At 38.2% G+C, this 27910-nt stretch overlaps 1 protein-coding gene across 10 annotated transcripts in view; it reads right to left on the reverse strand.

Annotated features, from left to right (window-relative positions):
* Positions 1–27910, reverse strand: part of KDM6A (lysine demethylase 6A) — a 148872-nt gene that overhangs the window by 91064 nt on the left and 29898 nt on the right. For all 10 annotated transcript variants that reach the window (XM_048955736.1, XM_048955747.1, XM_048955699.1 and 7 more), the window contains exons 3-4: positions 24970–25078; positions 11718–11767 (exon numbers count right to left, since the gene is read on the reverse strand). In XM_048955736.1, coding sequence (XP_048811693.1) covers positions 11718–11767; positions 24970–25078 — 159 coding nt within the window. The remainder of the gene's footprint in view (positions 1–11717; positions 11768–24969; positions 25079–27910) is intronic.

Raw genomic sequence — 27910 nt, forward strand, 5'->3', positions numbered from 1 at the left:
AAAACACAAAATTTGAATTAATTACTAGGTCTCAGCTGCTGGTGGCTGATCAAGTCTGCGACAGGTGAAAGTATCTTTATACAGACACAGCAGCTAGACATTTCTAGATTCAGTCTAAGATGGTAATTCTTCGGTCTAAACATGAGTATGTTCACAAAGATGGTATACAGAACAGTTGCATTTTTTGGAACTTGTGTTGATAGATAAGATGTTACTGTGGTGATCTAATTTGATCTTTATGCTATGGCTACATGTTTGAAAATGGAGAAAAAAGCTTTACTGTGAATTTGGCCTGGAGAGCACAGTGCAATGTTGCACATGTATCTCCATGTGCAGCAAAAGAGATTTTGTTATTTGGTTTAATAGAAGTGTTCAGTGAGAGAGGTGGTTTACTCCTTTCTTGATTGCTCAAACAGAACAAGACTGAAAAGTCTTCAGCATGTTAATTCAGAAAACGCGCTCAGTAAAACAAAGATCATTCCACCCTAGCAAACTGCTTCAGTCTCCCTTGTCCACCTAAACCCCTTCAAATAGAGAATCCTGCTGGGACGGAATAAAGCAAAAAGTCTGCTTTATTTATTTTTGCTGAAATGAAGTGGGAGTTACTACACCAATAATTTAATACAACTTAGTTATATATACTATATATACATAATACTCAAACTTACGAGTCAATGAGTATTTTGTGGAACTCAGTTTCATTCAGAGTTCCATGTTGTAATTCTTGTATATGGCCAATCATCCTTTCTAAATGCAATGTCCAACAAAGTGACTCACGAGTAGAACTACGCTTCTGGTTTTAGAGTAGCTCAGCAACTCAGTCCAGCAAATTGCTGCTCATCTCACATTTGACTGACACAGCATAGAGACAGGAATCTTTGTTCCACTTACCACAAAGTAATCCTCTGTCAACATGGAAGATCACTTTCTTCCAAATAATTGGAAAACTGTCAACTACTTTCTTTCAACAGCCAGAACAGATGAGTTACCACGACAAGGAGCAAGACAATGCTCCAATACCTCAGTGATTCACTACGTTGCAGCCAAAGAACAAAGCAAAGTCATTCCTGGTACCTGCACTCTGAACTGGAGACAAGAATATCTTAAGACACACACACACAACATCTCTTAGTTTGTGTGTACATGCTGCGAGAATGGGGGGGGAGAAGAGAGGGAAGGCTGAAAAGATAAGAACTAGAACCCAAAGAAAAGATAAAATCAATGTTTAAAGAGGTTAGTTAACAGTGAACATAGAAAGATACCACATGAATTTAAATTTGCATGACTATGTCAAACACCAGAATTAATAAAAGCGCTCAATATTAGCATTAAAAAAAATCTAAAATATCAATTGTGTTTCTTTAGATGCTTTTATTTCTCCAAAGCAGCTTGTGATATTCATTCTCAATTCAAAACTACTTGTCTTCCTGTAGCATCATGTATCCAGATTTGTCTTGAGCTCAGAAATGACATTAATTACCCGTTTGCTGCAGACTCCTCTTCCTCTAAGCCTAGCTCAGAAGTACTCTCCTGCAAGGAGTATCTGAATGCTCTCTTTCTATGAAAGTGGTGCAGACAACATGATAAAGGAAAGTTTTTAACATCCATGCACAAGAATGGGGCTATTCAGCCTGGGCAAGAGAAGCTCTTGTGGATCCTTGTAGCAGCCTTCCAGTACCTGAAGGGGGCCTGCAGGAAAGCTGGGGAGAAACTTTTTATAAGGGCACACAGCAGCAGGATAAGGAGAAATGGTTTTCAACTGGAAGGCAGTAGATTTAGACTAGATATTAGCAAGAAATTCTTTACTGCGAGGGTGGTGAGACACCAGAACATGTTGCCAGTGAGGTTGTGGATGCTCCTTCCCTGGAAGCATTCAAGGCCAGGCCAGATGGGATTATGAGTAAGGTCTACTGGGAGGTGTCCCTGTCTGCAGCAGGGAAGTTAGAACTGGTAGATCTTAAAGGTCTCTTCCAACCCAAATCATTCTATGATTCTATGAAGGATAAAATTTTGGAAAGAAAAAGGCTGACATCCCACTGAAAGACATACTGCCTGAGAATAGCAAAGACAAAGTGCCTTCCAGATGAGCTTTTCTTCCAAATTTTATTATAAATTTCAGACAGAGGGCTCTGTTTGCTTAAATTCTGAGATCAGAAACAAAACTGAGACAGTTATAATGCTCCATTATGAACGGAATGGATGATTTCACTTATGTTATTATATTTTTATGGATTTCAGAGACAGAACAGGATAAAGTGTGCTGACATCCTTATACAGCTCCACAGAGTAATTTGCTTCTAGACAGCGTTCAATGATTATATTTCATCAGAAAATCATCCTTGTTTTCCAAAATGGAAATAGTACGTCACCAAATGGAAACGTAACTCAAACTCTTGTGTAGATAGGGAGTGATGGAAAGCTTTCAAAAAAAAAAAAAAAAAAAAAAAATATATATATATATATCTTATAGTAATATGAACTTTTAAAAAGTTGCTGCTCAGAGTAACTTCACTTATTTTCAACTATTATTTTAAGTCTTCCCCTCCCAAGAATACATTTCCCAACCTCCAGTGATTTGCGGTGCAGAAGACTCCAAAGCCAAATAAAATGTCTTAGTATTTAATTGCTCTTAATGGATTTTTCTTCCCTGAATTTGTCAACTTGCTCTTTGAGATCATTAGAACATTGAAAGTCTGCAGCATTCTGCAAAACTGATGCAACTTTCAACAAAATCAGTGAAATGAAAACTTCCAGAAGCTGCAATAAGCCAAGTTTCCTGCAGATCAGTTGACAACAGAATATAAAACACCACCATCAGACCAGTTCTGTTTAAAGAGATCCCTCTTGCTCTGCAACCATTATAGATCTCCATCCTTTAGTTATAATGAAAATAGTAATAGTGAATGACAATGTTTATGTTCCTCATTCCAAAAATAATAATCAAGTCAATGGCATAGATGACTGAACACCCTCTCCCAACACACACATTTTCTTTTAAACATTTATCAGATGCTGCTTGATTTATCCCCCTTCTACCATGCTTACCAGGACTGGGATAATTCTTCCAGCTTTCTTTGTTTCATTAAGAGTTCACAAAGTTGGGAACAGATCTTTGTCTGATCCCAAGAACCAGAGCCCAAACTATAAATAAAAGAAATGGATCCCAATTTCACTGTCAGGGAGGGGAGAAGAAAAAGTATACATATATTAAAATCCTCCAGTCAAAACAACAATCACATAACTCACAAACAAACACACATTACACAGCATCTATGTAGCTATGATATCTAATAATGATGATATTGTTGTCTTTCTGTTGAGCCTGAGAATTCAGAAAGAAGCAGCTAGAATAATTCCTTATATGATAGGCCTACACAGAAAGAAAGAACACTAGCAGTTAAGCTAAGCAAAGAAGACTGAATGAGGAAGGAAACCAGGAACATTTCTTTTGTCTGGTATTATCAGATAAAATTTAATCAAGAAACCTTCCAGCCTAGCAGAATAAATACCAGGCTAGGAAGAAAAAACAAGGTGGAAGCTCTGAACTGCCTACTGTTTCTACCATATCTGGGATGTCAGATCTCTCATCCCTGGGGGTGTTCAAGGCCAGGTTGGATGGGGCTCCAGGCAGCCTGGTCTAGTACTAGATATGGAGGTTGGTGGCCCTGCATGTGGCAGGGGGGTTGGAACTTGATGATCCTTGAGGTCCCTTCAACCCAGGTCACACTGATTCATCAATCCCATTCCTGCAGTGAATGAGTTTAAAAAATGACACAGCAGGACAAATCACTTCTACAAAATCAACTGACATTACACAGTAGCCCAGAAAAGTGGATATGGGCAATAGGTTAGTATTTTTTCCAAATTCTTCTGAATGCCAGCAAGTCGCTATCCACTTAGTGCAACTTTTCAAGTTACCTAAGAACAGATGATCAAATTCTCTAAGTAGCTTGTTCTCAACATACATTCAGAAATACTTCTGCTTGAAGCAATCTGAACTCCAAAGTTTTGTTTGCTTTCTATTAGCATTTTTCAAACTCCACAGTGCTTACAACATCTAGACTTCCCTTCAAGGAACAGCACAAAGAACACGAAGACTCAGTGGTTTCAACACTGATCAACGGTACATTCCAAGAAGGTGAGCAGAACAAGAGACTAATTCTTGCTGAGCCAATGCAAGAACTGATTCCCATTTCTTCACTAAACATCTATCCTTCTGAGGTTGCTTCACAGACAGTATGGTACAATCAAACAACTGTAAAGAACACTTAATGTGATTTGCCTTTACTTCAAGTGAGGGACTTACTAGTATCACATCAGATAGTCATAGATTCTTTAAGAGAACCCAAGTTCTGCATCTCCAAACCCTCCCACTCATAACTTTTTCCATCTATATGCACTACATCCACTTGCACTTCAGTCACTCCTCCCCTGTCCCCACACGAGAGAGACTTTGAGGTCTGTATCTCTCTGAAAAGGAAGAAAACAAGGAGTTGAAATATTACCAAGGTAATGCTGTACCAAATGCAGCAGTTGAACACTTTCATTAGATATATGCTTGAAAAAGGATTACAAAAATTAGAACTGAAATTTCAGTTCAGAAGAGAGCAAATTTAAAAATGCCAAAATTGAAAAAAAAAACAAAAAACAAAAAACAACCAATTTATTTCTAAATCTAAGGAAATATATATATTTTTTCTCTTAAAGAAAGAATTTAAAAATAGTTATTTCCAAAGAAAAGAAATGCCATCAACGAATGTTTCAGCAGGAATCTACAAACTAGAAAAAGTGCAGTTGTTTTTACCTTTTTTATGCAACTTAAGAGCAATCACATGGATGTATGAAAAATGGTACTATTTTTATGGTTCTGCAAAGAACGCAATACTTCTGAAATGGCAAGCATCACAGTCATTGTCAATATAGTTAGCAGTCAAATAACTTTCTCGCCTACTGAAGATGTGTCCTCCATTCAAATCAGAGCTGTTCTACTCAACTAAACGTGCCTCTTTCCCAGCAATCTAAACTGATGAGTTTCTTCAGTGACACACTTCACTATGTCTCATGTTTTAGCATTCTACATTCTCATCATAGACTGGAGAAAGGAAGCATGCTATTATTCTATCAGGAGATGAAGGATGACAGGTTTTTAATGCACAAAGGAAAGTTCTGCAATAGGAAAACTCAACACGCATGAAAGGCTTTACTGAAGGCACTTTTCCATCAACCCTGATGATACTTATGTCATTTCCATCCAGAACATTTGAACATCTATAGAGATCATACACACAGGGGGACAACAGCATCCCTGGGAAATTCCAGGGTGAAGCATCACCGTTAAAAAATGCTGCATTATTTGGAAACTGATATAATGCCCAGATGGAGGAGGGGCTCCTCTGAGATGCTGTCTCGTCTTCTCCCCCTCCTAACTCAAGCAAAGTTTCTCAGCAGAGCACATCCATTCCCCTTGTACTCAGAGTGTTAATGGTAAATTACAGATTTCCTGGATTTTTCTTTAATTTTCTCATCAATACAGCAATTAAAACTGATGAATGGTACTGCAAAAATTCTTATTAAGCGCAAATAACAAAATATTTCAAAAGCATAGCAACATGTACACTCCATGCAAAGTCTAACACTTCTTGTGATATAGGTAAGTGGTTAAAACATGCTCACGGATGGATTCCTCAATACAGGTAGAGGGGCAATTTATCAGATTTACCCGGAGGTCGAAAGCAACATGTCAAAATTTATTAGTTAAATTGACTGTCTCATTCTTTTTCAGACTTTACACCTACTCCATTCCTTTCAAGCAGAGGGAACACGAGTGCCTGTCATTTTTGTTAGATAAATCTTTTAACACGAGAGTTAATTATTAGAATCATGTACAATTTTACTTTACACAAAATTGGACATGCTGCATTATTTGTCCGCATTAACAACAGTGCCATGGGACTATCTAAGAATTCAGAGTTCCTGCTGGCAGAGGAGCAGAATTTCAGACAGACACAGAGAAATTAAAATCAAACAAGCAAATAAAAGCAACAACAAAACCAAAGCTGCAATCTTAAGATGTATCATTCTTTAAGAATTATCTAGATAAAGGTATCTTTTCTAAGCTAGTGATCATTTAGATTAAAAGCCTTGCACATCATTTTGAAGTTCTGACCTCGGAAGACTCCTGTGGGGAAATTTTTCAAGTGCATCTCCTCACACAGAATACTCACTCCATTAAAAATTCCATTAAAAAAATATATATGTATGTATTCAAATTCACTTTAAAAAAAACTAAGGGCTTGAATGAACATTCAGTGTCCAGATATCATAATCCTACTACCTTTCCCAACTTTTGTTTCAGGAATGTCTGCTTCAGTAATTCTTACTGGTCCTGTACCATGGTACTGTTTCAATTAAACTAAGCATTTATAGCCTATTAAAAAAATAATTGAAGTTTTGATGAATTATGTCTAAAACCTCTACTAGATATTTTGAGGTTACAGCAGAAAATAAAACAGTTGTGAGTCAATGAAATGGAAAATTGCTCTGTTTTATAACAGACCCTCTGAGGTGCAAAATGTTCTCTTATTTGTTGTTATCAGTGTGTCTAGTAATTGCTTTTTGTCCAACTTCTGAAAAAGGGGGAAAAAGGGGGAAAATGGACTTACGAGTCTGCAAAAAAAGGGACAGCAAAGCATCCAAAATTAAAGCATCATTTTCCATTGTTTTCCTATTTTATAGCATTGAGAAAACAGGAAAAAAAGCCATCACATTTTGCCAATCAGAAGGGAAAAAAAACGTTGTACGAGTATATTTAAAATGAGCGCCAGGTCAAATTCAAAAATAAACATATTTAGTCTTACTTTTTGCTCTTTATGGAAAAGAAGTCTTACTACTAACTGTTTCAACCATGAAGCTACAAAATACCATTTGTAACAATTTTACAAAGGTTTAACTATAAAACAGCACTGCAAACAATTAACTGGTACTACATTACACTGCAGGGCTACATATCAAAGAACATCGTAAAATTGCTTTCTTTTATAAGACAACAACTCAGTGAAGACTGATGTCAGAGTTGGGGTATTATGATTACATTGTGGTTGGACATGAAGATCTTAAAGGTCTTTTCCAACATGAATAATTCTGAGATTCTATGATTCTTCGTCCATGACAAGCACACACACACAGTTACTCAGTCCCACTTTCCTGGGGCTTCTCAACAGAATTTAAGTTGGTTTTGTTATCTTTTTTTGTTTTGTCATTTTTGTTTTTGAACATCTGCATGGCTTTAGACTCTCCTCAAGCTGAAAAACGTGCAAGGAAATTCTGTTATTTGCAAACATGATGCCAAAAATCAACAGACACGGAGAAGGCCTGAGGTAAAAACATGAATTTAGACAGGAGTTCTAACGCCCAGTAAAGCACAGGCAGAGAGTACCTGATGGCCACTTTCTATTCACACACTCACAATCACGTACACTGCGTGTACAACAGCAGTGCTGTCCTCATATTTTTACAATTCATCCTCAATACTTTGGATATGACTAAAATACCGTCTAGAAAGGTATACATACCTATTCCCCACCTATGAAGATGTACATAACAGATGGCTGATGGGAGCACTGCAGAGAACTAGCACATAGAAGCTTCCTGCAGGTAAGACCTATTGTCAGGAAGGTTACCTGCCCGCTATCTATGTCTGCCTGCAGCTACCTATGCAGCTCAACCTAGTATGTACCTGCACCATAAACTTTTATTCATTCAAAATCTGTGTTGCAACACCAACAGGTACACAACTATAACAATATGTGAACAAATACCTACCTGCAAAAAATCACATAAATGTACTTCAAACAGGATTATCAAACCAAAATGGGGGCTATAGTGACAGTGCTATATCAAAGCAGAGAGGATCTCATGAAAGTAGTGAACAACCAGACTCTTCAGCAAACAGTTCGCCAGAATCGCTTCAGCAAGCACTGAAACCTTTCCCAGCCCCACATGGGGGAGAAGAGAAACAGGGAGGGGAAGCTTCCCTCTGCCTCAAGGAACCATGTCAATTCAAGAGATACACGTATTTTACACTTACACATTCACCCTTTCATGTACTGAAATTGGTTAAGACAGCCCTAATAGAACCCAGATGCTATATGGACGAGATCATTGCGATCAGCTGTATTATAATACAGCCACACAAGACGATTAGAATAGCTTTTTCCAGGTGCCAGATATCTCCCACCATGTTTAGATAAAATAAAATGCATCTTACTCCTTGCTGTTCTAGTCCTTCCCTCCTTAGAATATGTCAAAACTGATAACCATGGCAGACACTTAACACTTGACATCTATTTTCTCAGCAGCATCAGAATCTACAAATTGGATTTCTAGTTGTTGTCTCCCTCTCCTGAGCTGCCCTTCCTATCTGTTCATCCTCCGCAGTCCTCCTCACCTCCCCCAAAATTTCTGACACAGGAGTTTTAAAAAGAAATACGAATGAAGTACACTGCACAGAAGGCAGATTTATTTTAGCACAAACATAAGAAGAAACACTGGAAAAAAGTACTTGAACTGAAGAGCTCTATTAAGTTTTCTCAGCTTTTATCCGAGTTGAGATATTTACTTTGCCAGGTTTCAAGTCAAATATTTTTTAATGGAGTTAAGACAGCACAGTGCCTGTGACGAACAAAAACTGCAGTAACTCAAATTCTGCAGGACATTCTGCACTGAAATGTGGGTGCCCAAAGAGATTACTGATAAAAGTAGCCCGTTCAGGAGTATGTGACATAATGCAGTGCAGCTCTATCACAACTACCCATACAGATAATATTTCTTAGGAAGCAGGTAGTGTTTCACCAGCAAGAATGAACATTCTTCTGGTAAACAGCAAAATACAGCCTCCTCCCATTCTTTCACCTTTCACTTCTGCACCTATAACATGAAAATAAATTCTAAACACAAGTTATTTTCTTCTTCTTTGTTTCACAGAATCAAGAAAATCGCCTCCCATATTAGCAACAAAACAACCCAGGCATCAAATTTTTAAAAGACAGAAGTAAGATCTGGTAAAAAAAATTGTGACCATTAAAAATTCTATTTAAAAATAAAATAAAATAAACAGATAAATCACAGAATGAATGCACTTTGATGATAATCCATTGACAGAACAATCGTAACCAACATGATGCAACAGTGAAAACCCAAAGCAGCACAGACTAAAAACACTAAGCGAGGAGGCCAAAGTACACACAAAACAAGCACAAAGCCTCTCACAATCCATCTAGAAGTGTTCTATTTATTAAGCAAAAAAGGACACTAATTTGAACCACATCAATTTGCAGAGCAACACTAAATCATTTCCGATATGCTGCACAAGTTTATAAGTCTGCTCCTGCCTGTTTTCAAACCTGAATTATGTAACAACCCTCATGTGATTCAGCAATCTCCATCAGTTTCTCAGTACGTTCACACAGCTCTCATCACTGCTCACAAATACCACCCTTTCTTCACACCCTTCTCTCCTCCTTCACCATTAGAATTTCCAACAGCTTAATTGATCCCCAAAAGAATTCAAATTTTTTAATACAGAATCTTATTAAAAAAATAAATGTTGTAAACCAAGGAAATGCAATTGGAGGTTTTTACTGTTTATTCTTATGCATTTGCAAATTGCTGTTAATTATTAAGTTTATAAGAACAGCGTATTATTAGGTGACCAAAAATATATTGCAAACTCAGTGTTCATGTAGATACAAGATCTGAAGGACAACAAGAAACAAAGAAATGTGCTCAATGCAGGGAAGCATAGGGATGCAGGGAGGGGAAACACTGTGCCCCAACCCAGACTAGCTTCACCATCCATTAAGAAAGCAATCCGGTTAGTCCAATTTTTAATCAGTTTCATCAGTAGGAGGCTTCAGTTGAAAAATGCCTTTGGACTTTTTCAAGCTCTTTTTCATGCAGATAAAAGTCAAGAAAATTTCAAAACTAATTATGAAACCCCTCACCAAAAAAAATAACCCAGTGACCAAAAAAACACTAAATATCTCTTATATAAGGAAGCTTAATGACATCAAGTAACTCAGCATGGTCCAACGAGAAACTGGTACCTTAGAATATTACCACAGTGAATAAACAGAAATTGGTTTCAACAAGTCAAGCAGAGATTACACATTTTACAGCCATCCATGCCTGTGAAAGAGAACTGCAAAACTGCAGTTCTTTTACTTGCAAACATTATGAGCCACACCGAACCAGTCTATGTCTCTGAAAATATATCATCACTTACACACCACCCTGTGCACTCTGAAAATGTTGAGAAAATTTCCTAATCATCATTTCCTTCAGTAGAGTAAAAAAAACCATTAGAAATAACTTACTGTGAAATGTTTAACGTGAGAGGAGTACAAATAATAGAAATAATTACAATAGATATTTAATTGATTCCAACACACTCATTTACAACAATCTTTTACTCTCCAAGCGCATACAAGAGGAACAGATGAATGCTAATTTTGTTGCATTTTTTAAATGCAACATTTATCTCTGAAAAACAACTTCCTCAAGTCCAAAATGCTCTGGTCCAAAAACGGACTTTGTTCAACTTGTACTGGACTAAGGGGTATGACAAAACCAACTGCACAATTTCCCTAGGACCGTCCCATTGTACACCTATTCCATGTGCATGGAAAATGCATTTATTTCAGCTCATTGCTAGGCCCTATATATTCAGCTCAATACTAGGCCTTGGGCAGCCTGGTCTAGTATTAAATGGGGAGGTTGGTGGCACGGCATGGCAGGGGAGTTGGAGATTCATGATCCTTCAGGTCCCCTCCAACACTGGCCATTCTGTGATTCTGTGTGATTCATTCTTCTATGCTTTATTTCCACTGCCTTCCACTTCCCATCCTCCCAAACGGGAGAGGACAGCACAAGACTTTTCATAACGTACTGACAGGACTTATAAAAACATAAAGAACAAACAAAATGTTGTTTACTGAAGGCTGGTATATCTTCTCCAGAGTGAACCCTCTCTCCCCATTTTGAAACACGTACTTAAGAACACTTAAGGAAAACATTTGTAAAGACCACAAAGCAGTGTGCTATGTGTTTTCCTGCACTTGTGACTGAATTATGAGCTTCACATTATTTCACAGGACAACACAACAATGCTACCTATTTTCTTCCACAGTATCACTAAAGAAATCTAAAATATTATTCAATTAAGGTCCTGATATCTTCATGTTAACTTTCAGATATCACATCTCTACAAACAGAACTTTTTCCCATTTCATGCAAGGACACTCTCTTGAGATACTGAGGGGGATATTTATGAAAATAAAAAGCAACCTGAGAACATTTTTCCAAGTACAAATCCAACACCTATGCAGCAGCCTTCAAGTGGTCATGGTTTTCTCAGTACTCACATGCATTCAAATAGATGTTTACATTAAAAACCTGAAGCAACAGGCAACAAAAAAATCTACACGGTGGCTAATTACCCCATCTCTCCTTTCAATAAACAGTGTAAAGATATTTCCACTTAGATTTATGATAAATTGCACAAACAGGTGAATACATCCATTTAGGCTCAATTGATACACCACAAAGAAACAGCAGGTAGATACTCCAAACATACTGAAATTTATCTATTTTAGAAATTCGATCATTACAGCAATATATTTAAGCAAAATAAATAAATTTTAGAAGCTGCATATACAGACCTTCCAGTAGTCAGATTGTAAACTGTAGTACCTCTGGTATGCAGATAATGCTGTAAGAAAGAAAAAAACAGTATTGAATTTGTTTTGCTGTTTGTTTTTTTGAGTAAGACAGAAAATCTTAAGAGTCAGAACACAACATTAAAATGACAAATGGCTTAATAAAAGTAACACTGCCACAGTAAGTGCCCTGTTGTGGGTAACGCATTCCTTACGATAATAATTTTATGAGATGTCAACTAAAAATTATATTTATTATTAATCATACAAATGTAAATCAAGCAGCATTGTAAGGAAAAACTACAACCATAGGAATCATTTTAAATTTTGGAAATTTCTTCCTGGACAACGCTGCTATAAGATTTACAAATTTAATCTTGTAGCTCATTTGCCATTCTCCCTGATGTACCCTAATTTTTAAAGAACTGGCGTGGAGGGACATACAAAGAGAAAGCATTTTCACAGCTCCTTTCATTCACTAACTGGAGAAACAAAAGCAAGTTAAAAAAGGCTTATATGTTACTCACCTAAGAAGACTGAGACTATGCTGAGTAACAGCACAAGCATTGCATTGTCTTGTAGAATACGAGCGCTACTTAGCAATGAACGTCTCAATTCACCATTCCTTCATCTCTTTTTCTGACTAAAAATACTTGTTGATGCAACTTGCCCTTTGGCTAACAGGCATAGAGCAACATCAGACTACAATGCAAACAGGCCTTATGTTCTAAGAACGTTACAATAGGCGCCATCAGAACTGCACTGTTTTAAATAATGATTCACTGCAGTAACACCAAGACTTCAATTTTTCAACAAATCTTAAGATTTGAGAACAGTTTCTACACAGCGTGCATTTTCCAAATAACAAAAGAAGACAACCTCTGCTTTGAAAAACTACCAGCACTGAGCAGATTAAGACAGCAAGAATAATATGTTCTTTATGCATAGATTTATTTCCTGCAAGTACCACAGACAAATTACGTACCAACATTATATCATCCTTCAATGCCTGTCCTACTCACTCATTTCCATAACTTAACAAAAGTATACAGGCTTAAGCAAAATAAGTACAAAATGGATTAAATGACAGGGCATGCAGAGCTTCCTCTTCTTAAATACTCAGCTGAGGATACACCCAGTCATCTTCCATCTCTTTTGATTACATCCTGCAGCCTAGTGGTCTCCACTCTTTCTTCATTACTATAGCCTTAAATACTTTTGGATTGCATTTACAAAATTCTGCTTGTCAGTAGAAATAAACATGCTAAATTAGCATGCTAATCATCAATGGTAGCTGATACACCTCTCTATGTGGAGCAGGGATAAATTCACTGATTTATTTTCCTCAACAAAACACTGAAGTGTAAAGCAAGTATCTTTTTCTTTTGGTTTAGCAGTTTTTTTTTCCCCCCCGTCAAGCTCACTACCAAAACACTCAGACCTTTCAGATGTTTTGCCAGTCTTCCTGAGTGCTGATCAATATTGTTCCTCAAAACTACGCTTCAAGTGCACCTATGTGGTGAACTGTGCTTATGCTGTGCCTCTCACTGCTGGAACCACCTGCAACACCAACTGCAGATTCATTTAGATGCCCAGTACAGAAAAGAAAACAGAAGGATACTCATCATCCTCAGATTATCAACACATTAAAGTATAGATATTTATACACAGCTCAGCTGAACAGAAATTTCTAATGACCCACCCCACCAGACTAAGCTTTTCAAAACATAAAAATACAATTCCCTTCCACCAATCAGTACAAACTTCAGTACATAACTGCAGTCTAACTGTAAGCTTATGAATGTCGAGAGTAAGCATTTCAGTCCCATTCTGTAACTGAGTTGTGCACTATATGCTCACATAACAGAAAATAAGCTCCTGCCCCAAACACTCTTTCCAGATTCACTAATAACATCATGACAGAAAGACATAATTAGCTGCATCAAGACCAGACAAAGCACACATCAGAGAGTAGGTGGCACAGGAGGCACAAGAATCCACTAAAGCCACTGCTGTAAGGCAACTTGCCCAAAGAAGTACCAGCTCCTCCAATTAACGTGGAGAAAAGATCCTGGATTTAAAATAAATAAATAAAATCCTTGCACCATGATACCGTACCAGTTATCCTTAGTCCTGATGTTTGCAAATTATTTTCTCTACTACCTATTCCACACTTCAGTAAAATTCAGCAACTTCCCACTGTAACAGTTGAAATGACTGTTTTACTGTTCCTGCCTCATGCTATAATTAAAAGCAGGTATGTGAAAGCATGGCCTGCTGAAGCATATTTTGTATACACATATTTAGGAGGCAAGACATTCATTCTAAAAATCACATTATTCTTATAAAGAATAAAAGAACACAAGACAGTCCTCCTTTGAAGTGCCTGTAGTACCCAATCCTATTTCTGGCTTCAGTAAGCTGTTCTAGGGATTCATCCTTAAAGCTGGATCAGGGGAGGGGCAGCTGGGTGGTAGGGAAAGGGTTTGCACCAGTGGGCGGTGGGCATGGAACGGGCTGCACAGGGCTGTGGGCACGGCCACCAGTGTCAGAGTTCAAGGAGCACCTGGACAGTGTTCTCAGACATAGGGTTTGAATTTGGGTGGCTCAGTGCGGAGCCAGGAGCTGAGCTTGATCATCCTTATGGGTCAGTTCCAGCTCAGGATATTGTGTGATAGTTCCTCCTCTTTCTCAGTTCATAACTGTTTCTGATCCATTATTAATTGCTGGTCATACCTAGGAAGCTACCATCCTTTCCTTCTGGGGTGACAGCATTGAGCTGCTACCAGCTACCGCACTTAGCTTCTTGAAAATGAAATAAAAGAATTCTCAGTATTGTGCTGGAAATGCTAACAACAATAAACCCCAGAGGGATACCCTACATCTGCTAAGATGTCCCTTTTCTCCTCAAGTAAGTTAGACAACTAGGAACTGTTATCTAAGCACAATTTCAGAATTGAACAAGTGCTCAACTTAGTTACCTGTCAAAGTTTATTTCAGCTCTGTTTACAGCTACATTAAACAACTACTGCACGGACACACAAGCTTTGCTGCTAAGAACAGATGAACAGACAGAAAAACTGAAAAGGATTTAACTGTGTTGTTTTTTCCCCCAGAACCTATGTGAACCATCCCTAATCGAGCACAATCCTAACAAGAATCTTCCATATAAATGGAGGCTTAAAACCAAATTGTGAAATAAAGCTGAAACTACCTGCTGGTTCTAAAGCAGTAAAACATGACCTTGAAGCCCATCACACTTTCCGCTCCCAGTGCTGAATCAGTGATGTGCAGACATTACACTGAGTCTAGACTCAATAGAACAAATAGAAACCAAATTTTCAACATCTAAAAACCATATTATGGCACTATAAACAACTTCCCCTTAAATTAAGTGTTGAACAGTACGCGATGAGTGCAAATCCACCGAGTTATAAAACTTAGTCTTAATGAAGAAGGAATAAAAAGACAAGAGTGAATCCGAATAAGAATTTGGAGTAAATCCCCTTCTGAGACACAGTCTATTCTTCATCAGTACTATGATTCTAACTGTAGTATGGAGTACCTTGGATTTTTAGAAAGCAAGTAGATACTAACTTATGTCACGAGTCATATTAGTAGCATTTAGAAAATAACATTAAATTGTCATTTGCTCAATTGTTTTTCATTCAAGACTGATCATTCAAGGCAAGCTGATTTTTGTCAGAAAAAAATTCTGTGAACCACTCTTCCTTTCCACTCTGCTGTAAACTCCCATTTTTAGAATTACATTTTCATGAAGTTTTTGAAATTCTCAGTTAAGATATCCTTTTTTAGATTAGCCCATATTCTAAAGGCTTCCAGAGAGAGTAAGCCAGATCATCTACACGCTTCTAAAAAGAGAGGGAATTCTCGTTTCAAACATGCGGATAACATGAAAGACAAATTAGAAATTAAAATATCAGAAATCTGTACATAAAATCGATTTTGCAAGTAGTATCATTTTCAGGAGTAATACAAAACTACAAATACAGAGAAAAAAGTTGAAAGGAATCAATATTTACTGAAACAGAGAAAGTTAACTTATGCATCTAAGCATCCACATGCCACCTGAAATTAGCCTTAAAAATCCATTTAAAGTAACCCAGGACTACACATTATCATAATGAGTACCCTGAAATCACATTTAAGCAAAGAAGAATTTTGCAGACAAACTTCTGATTATGAGCTTATCAAGGAGCTTTTCAAATCTGAAAGTTCACTACTGAAATTATACCTGTGGAACTGCTAGAGGCCAAACATATAGAAACTTTTCTTTTTCCCAGGGTGCCAAACCCTTTTCTTCATTCTCAACCACATTCATAACATGACCTTGTCACCCACAGAAAATTCTCTTACAAGCAAAAAGCTGAAATCAACTGTATTCAACATCTCAAACAATACAGGACAAGCAACTCAATAGTTACTATAAAAGGGGTTCTTGGGGACCTATTTTGGTCCTTCCACCCAGCATTTAATTACTTACCAAATCAATTCTAACTTGCGCTCTTCCGGACAACATCACTCTCCAAAACTAGCAATTTTATGATACTTGCCTAAAAAATTATCCTTATGCTCAGCTTCTGGTAAACGTTATAGCCCACTGAGTGGCAGACAGCATTTGGATGTTAGGGGGAAGTTCTTTACAGAGAGAGTGGTGAGGTGCTGGCACAGGCTGCCCAGAGAGGTTGTGGATGCCCCGACCCTGGAGGTGTTCAAGGCCAGATTGGATGGGGCCCTTGGCAGCCTGGTCTGGTATTAAATGGGGAGGTTGGTGGCCCTGCATGTGGCAGGGGGTTGGAGATTCATGATCCTGGAGGTCCCTTCCAACCCAGGGCATTCCGTGATTCTGTGATCCTACCCTGAATAATGGGTTTTGTTTGCCCTAAAGGTATAAACAGCTTTTCAGATGAAAATAATCTATATTGCTTTACAAGAATAAAACTGTGTTTGCCTAAAATAGCTCTGAAAAGAACACTGCCTTTATACCCAGAGAATTAAAGATATTGGACAGTAAGTAACCTTATCTCCTGTGCCAGAATCAAAGCTGGCTTCAGAATTTCTTTTTCAAACCTCCGCCACCCAGTGCAAAGCTTGCCTTCCATGAGTTCATACAGTTACATTATATTGCCTGCATCTTGTTAAAAGGTTTTTACAGCCACCTAGAACCATCCACCCTGCAATATCTACACATACCGACAGAAAGATGCAATTTTTTTCCCCACAGACTTTGCTTTCTCTTGTACAACGGATGAAGGTCAAGGGACATCTCACAATCGTGACAAGGATGATACTATTTTCTTACTCATGCTTATTTAAGATTCCTAGATTTCACACTGAGAATGAATACAAAATAGATTTTACATAATTACAGTGCATGTGGTTTCAGGATTTTTTAATCTACTTAATTGCATGAGAAAATTGTACAACTTCACAAATTACATAATTATCTCAGCATTGTGATAGCCCATCTCTCTACATACCCAGACTCCAAATGTGTAACCTGAACAAGCAAGTAAGGTGAAAATGGGAAGCAAAAAACTGCCTGGAAGACATCCCTCTACTAGCCATTTTTAGCACATTCAATCACAAATCATACAGTCACAGAAGAATGCCTCTCCTGTGGTCCACTCTAACAGATATGCTTCACAATACCTCAAAATTAAGAGGCCTTTGAAGATGATGCAAACCGAACAGTTTTTAATATTTTAGTGCTAAAGTAAGGTTACATCAAACTAGATACTGACACCATCTAGTGGCACCATGCAAGGCTATTGTGACCAGCACAGATATTTGGCTGGCTAAACTTCAAAAAGCTAAGCCTTCTTAGATTGAACACGTACATGTCTATGGGGCTGGATGACATGCACCTGAGGGCACTAAGGGAGCTGGCTGATGTGGCTGCTGAACCTGCTGTTCATCACATTTGAAAAGTCATGGCTGTCAGGTGAAGAGCCTGGGAAAACAGGGAAACATCAACTGGAAAAAAAGGGAAACATCACTCCCAAGTGATGAAGAAAGAAAGAAAAGGAAGAGCCAGGGAACTACAGGCAGGTGAGCCTCACCTCTGTGCCTGGGAAGATCATGGAACAGATCCTCCTGGAAGACATGTTAATGCACATGAGGGATGAGCCACTGATCCAGGACAGCCAGCATGGCTTCACCAAGAGAAGGACATGCCCAACCAATCTAGTGGCCTTCTGTGATGGAGTGACAACATTGGCGAACAAAGGGAAGGCAACTCACATCATCTAGCTGGACTTCAGCAAAGCCTTTGACATGGTTCCCCACCACACCCTTATCTCTACATTGGAGAGATGCAGACTTCAAGAGTAGACTATTTGGTGGATAACGAATTGGTTGGAAGGTCACAGCCAGAGGGCTGTGGTCAATGACTCTGTCCAGGTGGAGGCCAGTGACAAGCGGTGTCCCCCAGGTGTTCATCTTGAGATCGATACTCTTTAATAATTTCATCAGTTATTAACACAAGTGATGGGATTGAGTGCACTTTCAGTAAGTTTGCTGATGACACAAAACTGAGTGGTACAGCTGATCCTGTAGAAGGAAGGGATGCCATGCAAAGGGATAAACTCAAAAGGAGGGCCCATGTGAACCAAATGAGGTTCAACAAAACAAGTACAAGGTTTTGCACTTGGGTCAGCGTAATTCCACATATGTATACAGACTGGAAGAACACCCTGAGAGTAGCCCTACTGAGAAGAACATAGGGTCCTGGTTGATGAAAAACTTATTAGTCAGCATGCGCTTACAGCCCGGAAGGCCAAAGGCATCCTGGGCTGCATCAAAAGAATGGCTAGCAGAGTGAGGGGGGTGACTGTCCTTTACTCTGTCCTTAGGAGGCCACATTTGGAGTATTCCACTCAGGTCTGGGGCCTCCAATGAAGGAAAGGCGTGGAGCTTTTGGAGGGGGTGCACCGGAAGGCCATGAAAATTATCGGAGAGTAGCTCTCCTATTAAGATAGGTTGAAGGAATCAGGCTTGTTCAGTCTGTAGAGAAGTCTGCAGGGAGACCTCATTATGGCCTTCTAAAATTTAAAGGCATATTACAAACCAGAGGGAAATCAACTTTTTATATGGATAGACAGTGATAGGACAAGGGGGAATGGTTTGATACTAAAGGAGGGAAGATTTAGATTAGATGTCAGGGGGAAGTTTTTTTTGCTGAGATAGTGATGATGTGCCAGAACAGGCTGCCCAGAGAGGTTGTAGATGCCTGATCTCTGGAAATGTTCAAGGCCAGGCTGGATGCAGCCCAAGGCAATCTGATCCACTACTTGATCCAGTGGCTGTCAATCCTGCTTGTGGCACGGGAGGTGGCATCTGATAATCCTTGAGGTCCTTTCCAGTCCAAGCCACTCTATGATATAACTAAGGCCTGAACAGTAAGCCTGGAAAAAAGGTTGACCTCTAGATGAATCTCACAACCCAGCATTATGTATCATCAGTATCCGATCATTAGCAAAATACGTATGATCATTAGCCAAATATGTACCTTGGACAAAACATTTAATTAGCAAGAGATGTAGCTCAGATAAAGACTTATGAGAACACATTAACCTTTCCTTGTTTAGAAGCAGAGTGTCAAGGTCTACAAACTTCCTTGGTTCCCCCTTGAGCCCTGGCCAGGCTTGAGGTGGAATCCAAAAGGAAGAATGAAAACAGATGTTTCCACCTAATTGTCACGTAAACTTGTTTATTCAACAATATAAAAACTGGACCCTTTTGTAGCAAAGTTGGAGAGCTCACCTATGAGTGAACGCACTGCATAGGACCCCAACTGCCAGGAAAGGCTCTCCAAATCCTCGTTGCAACCAGGGCTCGCTCCCTACCAAATACAAATCTGGATTGTGATAAAGTATGAAGGCAACTGGTGACGTATCTTTCTTAATTTATCACTACCCCCGTAGCAATGGTTAAGTGCACTGCCTTGTTCTGTTTCATTCTTGCTGTATCATTTCACTTATTATCTCACTGCTTTGAACTTACGATAAACGTACTACCTTAATTTGATGTCTGACCTTTGTGCTAACCCCATCCACTGGTAAAACTACAATCCAAGGATCTGTATTTGTCTATGAACAGCAGCCCTTTTCTTAAATATTTTTTGGTGGAAGTAGTAATTTTTAAACAATTTGGTTATTTGGTGTGAAAATAAGATAGAAAATTAGGTGAAGAACTGCACAAACAAACATAGGGTACAGGCATTACTTCAAATCGGACAGCATTTCCAGCAAAAAAATAATGTTCATTAAACACATGGGAGATATTTGTAGATTATGGAAACAGCTGATTACACTGTACAAAGATTTATCCACAACAGCATTTTAATTTAGGAAGTACACTGCTAGGCTACAGAATTGAAAACATCAAAAGCTGAGGAAATCTTAAGGTTGAGTCAATTATTAAATTTAAAAAAGAAAAAGAAAGAAAATATGGAAGTTTGAGCAGAGAAATGCAACTCAGGTCTTCTGTTCCAAGGCCTCAGGGAAGGCACTGTTCTGCTTCCTTCAGAGATTTTTGCTGAAAGTACCAAAACACGCACGATCAAAGAAGTTTACAGCATGTCTTCCTTTTAACACAAAATGAATACAGACGCACAAATGCAATACATTCACGAAAGACAAAATACCAAGTAGTCCTCAAAGTAATGTTACTGACAAATAAACATTCGCAGCTGGAAATATAATGCTGCACCAAACTGGTGGGATGCCACTGTACTATGAACATATCCAACTGTTTGCTGCACAAGCAACTAAGAACTACTAAACTTTAAAGACACAAGTTAATCATGACAAGGAGTTTGCTATTACAGAAATCTTTTAGATAATTACCCAGTTCTAGTTAAGCATATTTACTCTACAAAAGCTCTTAAAATATGGTATCAATGAAAGAACACAGTGGAACCACATGAAGCTCAGAACCCTTCAAACAACTTATTCCACAAAATGGTTTTTAACAACTGTTATTTCAAACACTGCCCAAAATGAAAATTTTTCAGTCAAAAAACATGGCCCAGTTATATCCTGTAATATGCATCTTCTACCACTAACAAAACACACACGAAACAAAAAACTATTTATAAAGAGCACTGTGTTTCAAAAGCTTCAGAGAACATTCCTACTACTTTCTACAGGAATTCCATGTGGCAGTTTAAACTGCCTGAAATTTAACGACAGCATCCTGAAGATGAAATAAACAGCTTTAAATAGAGGCAACCTGTTTTCAGACTATTATTAATAATTACAAACAGCAACAGAAAAAAAACCTGTAAACACACACTCACTTACTGAAACACTGACACTTCCTCCTCAGTTCAGTCAGATTCTATCCTACTTAATCTGCTTCCTAGTTCTTCTGGGACTCAACAAAAGCCAACCCAGAAGCAACCCGCACCATTCCACCTATGCCAGGAACTGCTCTCTTATGCTCATACAATCATGCTTACTATTCAATTACCTCAGAGTACAGCACAATGAAATGGTCTCTTAAAAGTTCTGGAAGTCTAACACATTAACAAGATACAAATTCCCTATAAAGCTTTAACTCTAAGAACAAACAAATGCAGGTACATTGTTGAAGCTGGGGATCATTCTTACAACAACTATACATAAGAATGGTTGGAGTGTTTAAATTCCAGGTTTAGTCTGTTTATCAATAAATTAGTAGGAAGTATTTTGCATGCCGATTAAAATGCTCTTGAACTAATTAATATTGTTATAAAAATTACTTAGAATATTCTTTATTAGTACTTCTGACAATGACAGTATCTATAAACAATTATTCAAACTACACTGGCACAGCACATCAAAAACGTGATCACTCTTGAGTGCAGCACTACCAATTATTTCAGTGCATTGTTTACTGTGTTTTTCTAACAATGATGTGCATAACTGCACATTTTTCCCTATTATCTAATGGCTGATGCTAAAAAGCGTGCTCCACGTGTGCAAGTGATAGCTGTCCTCCATGTAATAGGCAGGAACACAGCCAATATAGATGAACCTTCCATAAAATAAGGAATCTCAAGGAAAACATTGATGATTTCAGAGTCCATGAACTCAAAGAGCCTTCAACTGGAATTAAAACCTCTAAAATGACCATCTACACTCTATTCCTTATGGAAACCACTCCTTAAGGAATCATCTCCAACTACTAATGCAGCACCAGTTTCCTCTAAGACCAGAAACACCCTACTTTTGGTAAAATTCCAGCTCTCTCAAGGAATGAAGCAGCAAAAAAAATATGACAGTCTTAGTTGGATGTACAATACTGCTGTGTCCAGAAGCCTACATCATTACTCATTAGCCTCCTTAGGCAAAACCTGAGGCTGAGTTTCCACACTGTGGGGCAAGCGCATCGTTTTTTTCTGCTAGGTTATTTTTAGTTGGATCAGTTCCCCACACAGCTGCAAACTGAACTGTGCCAGCAGAACACAGAGAGAAGCAACAAGCAGATGGGTGATGTCACTTAAGACACAGCCAGGGAACAATGGAAGCCTCTGAAACGATCAAAGCACTGGTGAATAATTTCCTATTGGGTAGTGAAGACATCATCTTAATATTAAGTAAATAAGAACAAGTTTTCACTTGGAGGAATTAATGTTCTTGTTTCAGGTACACCTGAAGCCAGTTCTCCCCAGCAATGATCAGAAAAACAAAAGCCAGACACACAAACCACCTTGTAACATATATGCTAAGCTGAATCAATCCGCCCTACTTGTCACTGTCTGAAAACCCAAGCTAGTAGCTCACAGTATTTCAAAATCTGCTAACAGTTGACACCTTCTTGCCTATAGCACCTTCTCCTAACAACAGCTGAGTAAAATCAACAGGACAACTCAATTGCAATGGCTGCAAATAAAACCTCTTCGTTAACAACAGCAATTCAAATACACTGCATTTTGGCATGACTACAAGTTGCAGTCTGACCTCAGATACAATAAAGAGAAGAAGGATGTCATCCAGTAATATCTGATGTAAACTCACAGCTTTTGTTGAAGATTAGTATTATTATTTTTACTGAAAATGAATATTAAATCTGAACTTCAGTGGATACAAATGACCCAAAACATAATGCACTTTCAAAGAACAGGTTTGATGGGTTTTCTATTAATGAAATAAAAACACATACTAGATTTACCCAGACTTCAGCAAGACATTTGTCATCAACTTATTCCACATTCAAAGTTTGTCTGTCCCTAACTGATATTCTCTATACAATGCCAACGGGACAGTCTTTGCCTCCTATAATGACCTGCAATAATCTGCCATGAATCTCACAAGTCCTAACTCCTACCCAGAAGCCATTGATGGTCTTTGTTGCCACAAAATAGCTGGCAATTTAAAAACAGTAACACACACAGAGCTGTATCTAACTGAATGATCCACATTTGTCAAAATATTTGTGAGAGATCTAATCAGAAGAAAACAACACGAAGCTTTCAACAGACCTTTATCAACCCAGAACTGCTTCATCTTGAGCACGTTTTCTACTTTTGCAATCAATTAACAATTTTTATCTACTTTGTGCAAACTACATTGCCAATGTTTTTACACAAAGGATGCTATGCCTTTAATAAAGACATACCCTCCTTCACTATATGCACAAGTGCATACATTTGAAGGTAGTTAATAAAACGAATAGGCTTCCAAGGGAAAAATATATATACGTTTGTAGGGACCTGTTAGGTCAGGGCTTGAACTGATGACTGGACACCTGGTGAAGGGGTGTCGCTGGCCAGGGAACACATGCCATTGTGTGCACATGGTGCTCCCCATCTGACCACAAGGGGTGGATCCAGGGTAGAGCCACTCTGGGCTCATATAAGGGCCAGCACTGAAGGGAGAGCATCTCAGGGACCTAAGCTGCTTCCCAACAGTGAGTGCTGTAGTGCTGGAGAGCCCTTCACCAGTTGGCTGAGTTCTGTTCTTCCTGTATGTGACTGTTGGCCTACTTGGGAATACTTTGCCTGGTATTGCCAAGAACCTGTCAGAAGTAATTTCACTTCTTCATGAGCAGAACAACATTAGTCATGCTGCTTTTAAGTAATTACATCCTTCATCATCTTCTCCACAACTTTATCCAAGGCTAATTCCATCCTAGACACCTTGCAGTTCTGAAGACCACCCTGCTTCAGCATTTCATGCTTCTGGAACTTCTCAGGACTTTAAAATTGGATGTTATCAGTACAATCTAAACATGTCTGAATTGCCTGTACTTCTCAGATCCCAAGCATTTACAAAATTAACCATAATTGCAGTTAGTATGTTTAATAATTAAGAGTAATAGAATGAAATAAAACTTATTCACACTTTGAATTTATTATGCAATGCACTTCTGTAACACTCCACAATCACTGGAAGGTTGGCAGCTATCAGACACTGAGCTGATACGCAGCCTGGAATGAACACACAATAGCACAACCTGAAGATCTTGCCCTTACATCTCAGTCAGCAACACAGCAGGTTATACTCTGCAATCATCAGCACGACCATAAAAGCAGCCTACTGACCCCCATGCAATGAAGAGCAAGCGTTTATAAATTTCTATGAGCACTGGCTGAAATAATGGCTTAAAAAAACCAAACACTTCTTAATAATTGGAAAGCCTGATGAAATAGACCTAAGAAACCAACACCTACCCCAAATAAAATCACAGTTCCATACTCCCACTCAGTATTTAAAACAGAACATGAAACACACATTAAATGCCATCTTTTTCTCTTCAATTAGCATTTTTCAGCCTTGTATGATCTACTGAGACTGCAAACAAACACGAAAGCACAAACCCAGTCTAAGGCACTCATTCTATACAACTGTGACTCTGGAAACTGTTAGCTTCTGAAGTTTCTGAGTTTCCCATCTCAATTAAGAACCCTTTCAAGGTACAGGTTCAACTCTATATGGTCACGTAGTAGACAAGAAAAACGAAACAAGCAGTATGGCACTACTATATAAACTAAATAAACTTCACACTCATATCTGAACCAGAAGTGTATTGTGCTTTTTTGTTTTCTTTCCCCAATTAGAATTCAATTTAGAAATAGCTAATAAGTTAAAATACAACTGTGTTTTTCATCAGTCTTACTATGCTACAGGCTTTGAAATATAGTACAAGCCATGAAAACAGTGAATTACCCAAATGTTTTGTATTCTATTATATCAGCCAATATTGGAAATGCTAATAAATAGATACGTAAATAAACAAACCACCTTACCTTTTGGATAATCTTCCAATAAGAGGTTGAAGTGACCTAACTGACAAAAGAAATCAGACTCGACCTTTCCTTCAGCTTTCAAAATTAGCGATTCATAGCAGCGAACAGCCTGAGAAAAAGAAATACAAGGTTGTCAAAATCTTGTATTTAACTAAAGCAAATAGTACATTTTCTGAGCAATAACGCATCTTGTTTCTCTCCAATGGAAGAAGCCCATCATCTAAATAACTTGCAGTTAGCACTGTTTATCAAACATAAAATGTAGTATTTAAGACAGAGCAGTTTCAGAAATTCAAATCTTCTAATGCACACCAACAGCAAACAAGCAACTGAAGATCTGTCAACTTCAGAAACGTTTGCTCTCCCAAACACAAATTTCCATACCCTGAAAGTCATTGAAAATAAAATAATCAGTCATTTTATTCTCATTGCTTTTGACTTTTATTCCTAAAGGAATCACTTTTCATCATCCTAAGCATTTAACAAGTTTTTGCTAAACTGAACAACACAGCACCTCAACGTGTTTTTTTGGACAATTCATGTAGTCTAGCATGTGTTTTCAAAGATCTGACTCTTCACATACTGCTGTCATGTCGTAAAACGCACTGTTTACTACCTTCCATTTACTACATGGTCATTTCAGACTAAGTATCACTGAAGTTACAAACCCTGAATCCAACAGAATAGAATTTTGAGAGAAGTGGTCCTACAAGTTTCTAAGCAGCACTCACAAAATATGTTCTGCCCAGCAAAGATAGACTTTTATAAAACTATTACCTTCTATTCACCACAACAGTCATGATCTTTGACCTCTCCTACTCTTACCTCATGACCCCACTGACCGGTTGGGAAAAGATAAATTCTTTCAACTTCTTGAACTTCCCATCAGTTTCTTGATTTTGAACATGCTACCCATTAAGCTGAACAAACTTAAATGGGTGGGATGAAGTGAGTGAAGGTCCTCTGCACCGACAGACCTTCAAAGCTCTCAAAAACTTGTCAGAATTCCAGTGAATTCCAACTCCAGTTGGCTAATCCCAACTTTCCACCAACTCATGGCTGCCGTGATGAACTGCTTGACTTTAATATACTACCACAATCAAGAGACTGTAATATTTAACATGAAATGACAACTTAAGTCATCTTATTAGAACTGTAAGTAACTGGGGGACAGCAGGAAGGCAGAGGCAGCACGCCAACTATCCCTGCAGTAGTCCAACTAGTAAATCATTCCGACCATATCTGTGATTTACTTCATTAAAAACTTGTATTAATACTCAAAATGAGAAATTCCAACAGCATGAAAAGGAAATACTGTCAAATAGTTAAGAAAACACCGGTTCATATTTTTCACTAATGCTGCAAATTCTGCCTTACCAAACTGATCTAAAAAGACTGATTTTGTTGACGATTCATCAGAGGTACTGCTCCTTTAATTTTACTCCCACCACTAAAAATACCTACTGAAGTCAGCCAACTCTCAGTCTAAAGAAAATTATCCCTAGAATCCAAACCAAGGCATACAAGCTTGAATTGAATTTCTTAAAATTATTACTAGTTTGAGTCAATTCTCAGCATTCAGGTTTATCCACTGAACCATCTGCAATTGCAGTTATATTTAATCTTCGGGGTTTTGTGCCTCAATTTCTCTCCCCACTTTTTGGTCTTATCTCTGGATTTGTGCAAATCTAACACAATTATTGCTGCTGCCTCTAACGCTACTGTCACAATTACAATTTGTAGATAGGACTTCCATTTTCTGACGATATGCCATAGCTGCGGTAGTCGCTGAAGAGAATACTCACACTTTGACATTTTCTGAAACAAACGTTTTGTCTTTATAATTCAGTCACTGCACAGAGCATAAAGAAGCCACTACCACAACTGTCAATATACAAGATTTATTGGAGAAGAATTTGGAGAGAGTTTATTTCTTTAACTCCTGGTATTTTAGGAGAATTTAACTTTGTGAAGAAATATAACAGGATTTTTCCATACAGCATCTTCAAGGAAATTATAAACATACACATTTTAACAACTAGGCATCCAGGGACCCTTAACACTCTCCCTGCCCCTTCTCAAATAAACGCACATTAGAAGATGCACGAGAAGCTTCTGAAACATTATATAAAGTAGGGATACCAAAAGCTGTGTCCGTGCCTTTCACAGAACTCTGCCCAGCCCTCAGCGAGGCAGGTTTGTCCTGTCTTAAAACATGCTCTGAAAATACAGCTCAAGCATCTTACTGACCCTGCTGTCAGCAGAAGGAAAGGCACAAAACACCAAAGCTACGAAACACAACTTCCTCTTGAATAACAGTTCACTGCTGGAGCAATCTAGCTATGCCATCAAGCACACAGCCTCAGCTGATCTCTAACCGACAAGCAACATTGCCAGGAAAACAATTACACTTAAGAGCACTCATATTGGGGCTGGTTATTTCATATGAATTTTCAACTTTCTTCTAGCACATTCTCACCAAATCAAACAAAAACCAAAAGCAAGAGCACCCTTTGCTCTCCATCCCTTGTGGAACACCTGAGCCAAGAGGAGTCACCCGTACAAATGGATTTACCCATTTCAGTCCTGGCTGAGAAACCTTCTTGCTGATCAAACCCACCTGAAATCATTTTTTATAAATAACAAGTATCTACCAGCACAGATAATAAATTATTTGTTAGCTGAATTAACAGATTCAGCAAGAGATTAAAGCATTTTCAAATGGGGAGGTCACAACTATATGCACCCACATATGGCTTTTTTGAATGAGTAATCTAAAGATCTCATTTCAGTGGCTCTGTAACTATAAAGGTCAGCTACGACACCACTTGTGCAATGAATTTAAATCATTCTGGCACACTGAGAATTCTGCAGAAGTTGTAAATAAGATAAATAAAAACAAAACCCAGATTCCTAAGTATTGTTATAAATCAATACAATG

The sequence above is a fragment of the Lagopus muta genome, chromosome 1, assembly GCF_023343835.1.
Source record: "Lagopus muta isolate bLagMut1 chromosome 1, bLagMut1 primary, whole genome shotgun sequence".
Taxonomy (NCBI): Eukaryota; Metazoa; Chordata; class Aves; order Galliformes; family Phasianidae; genus Lagopus; species Lagopus muta.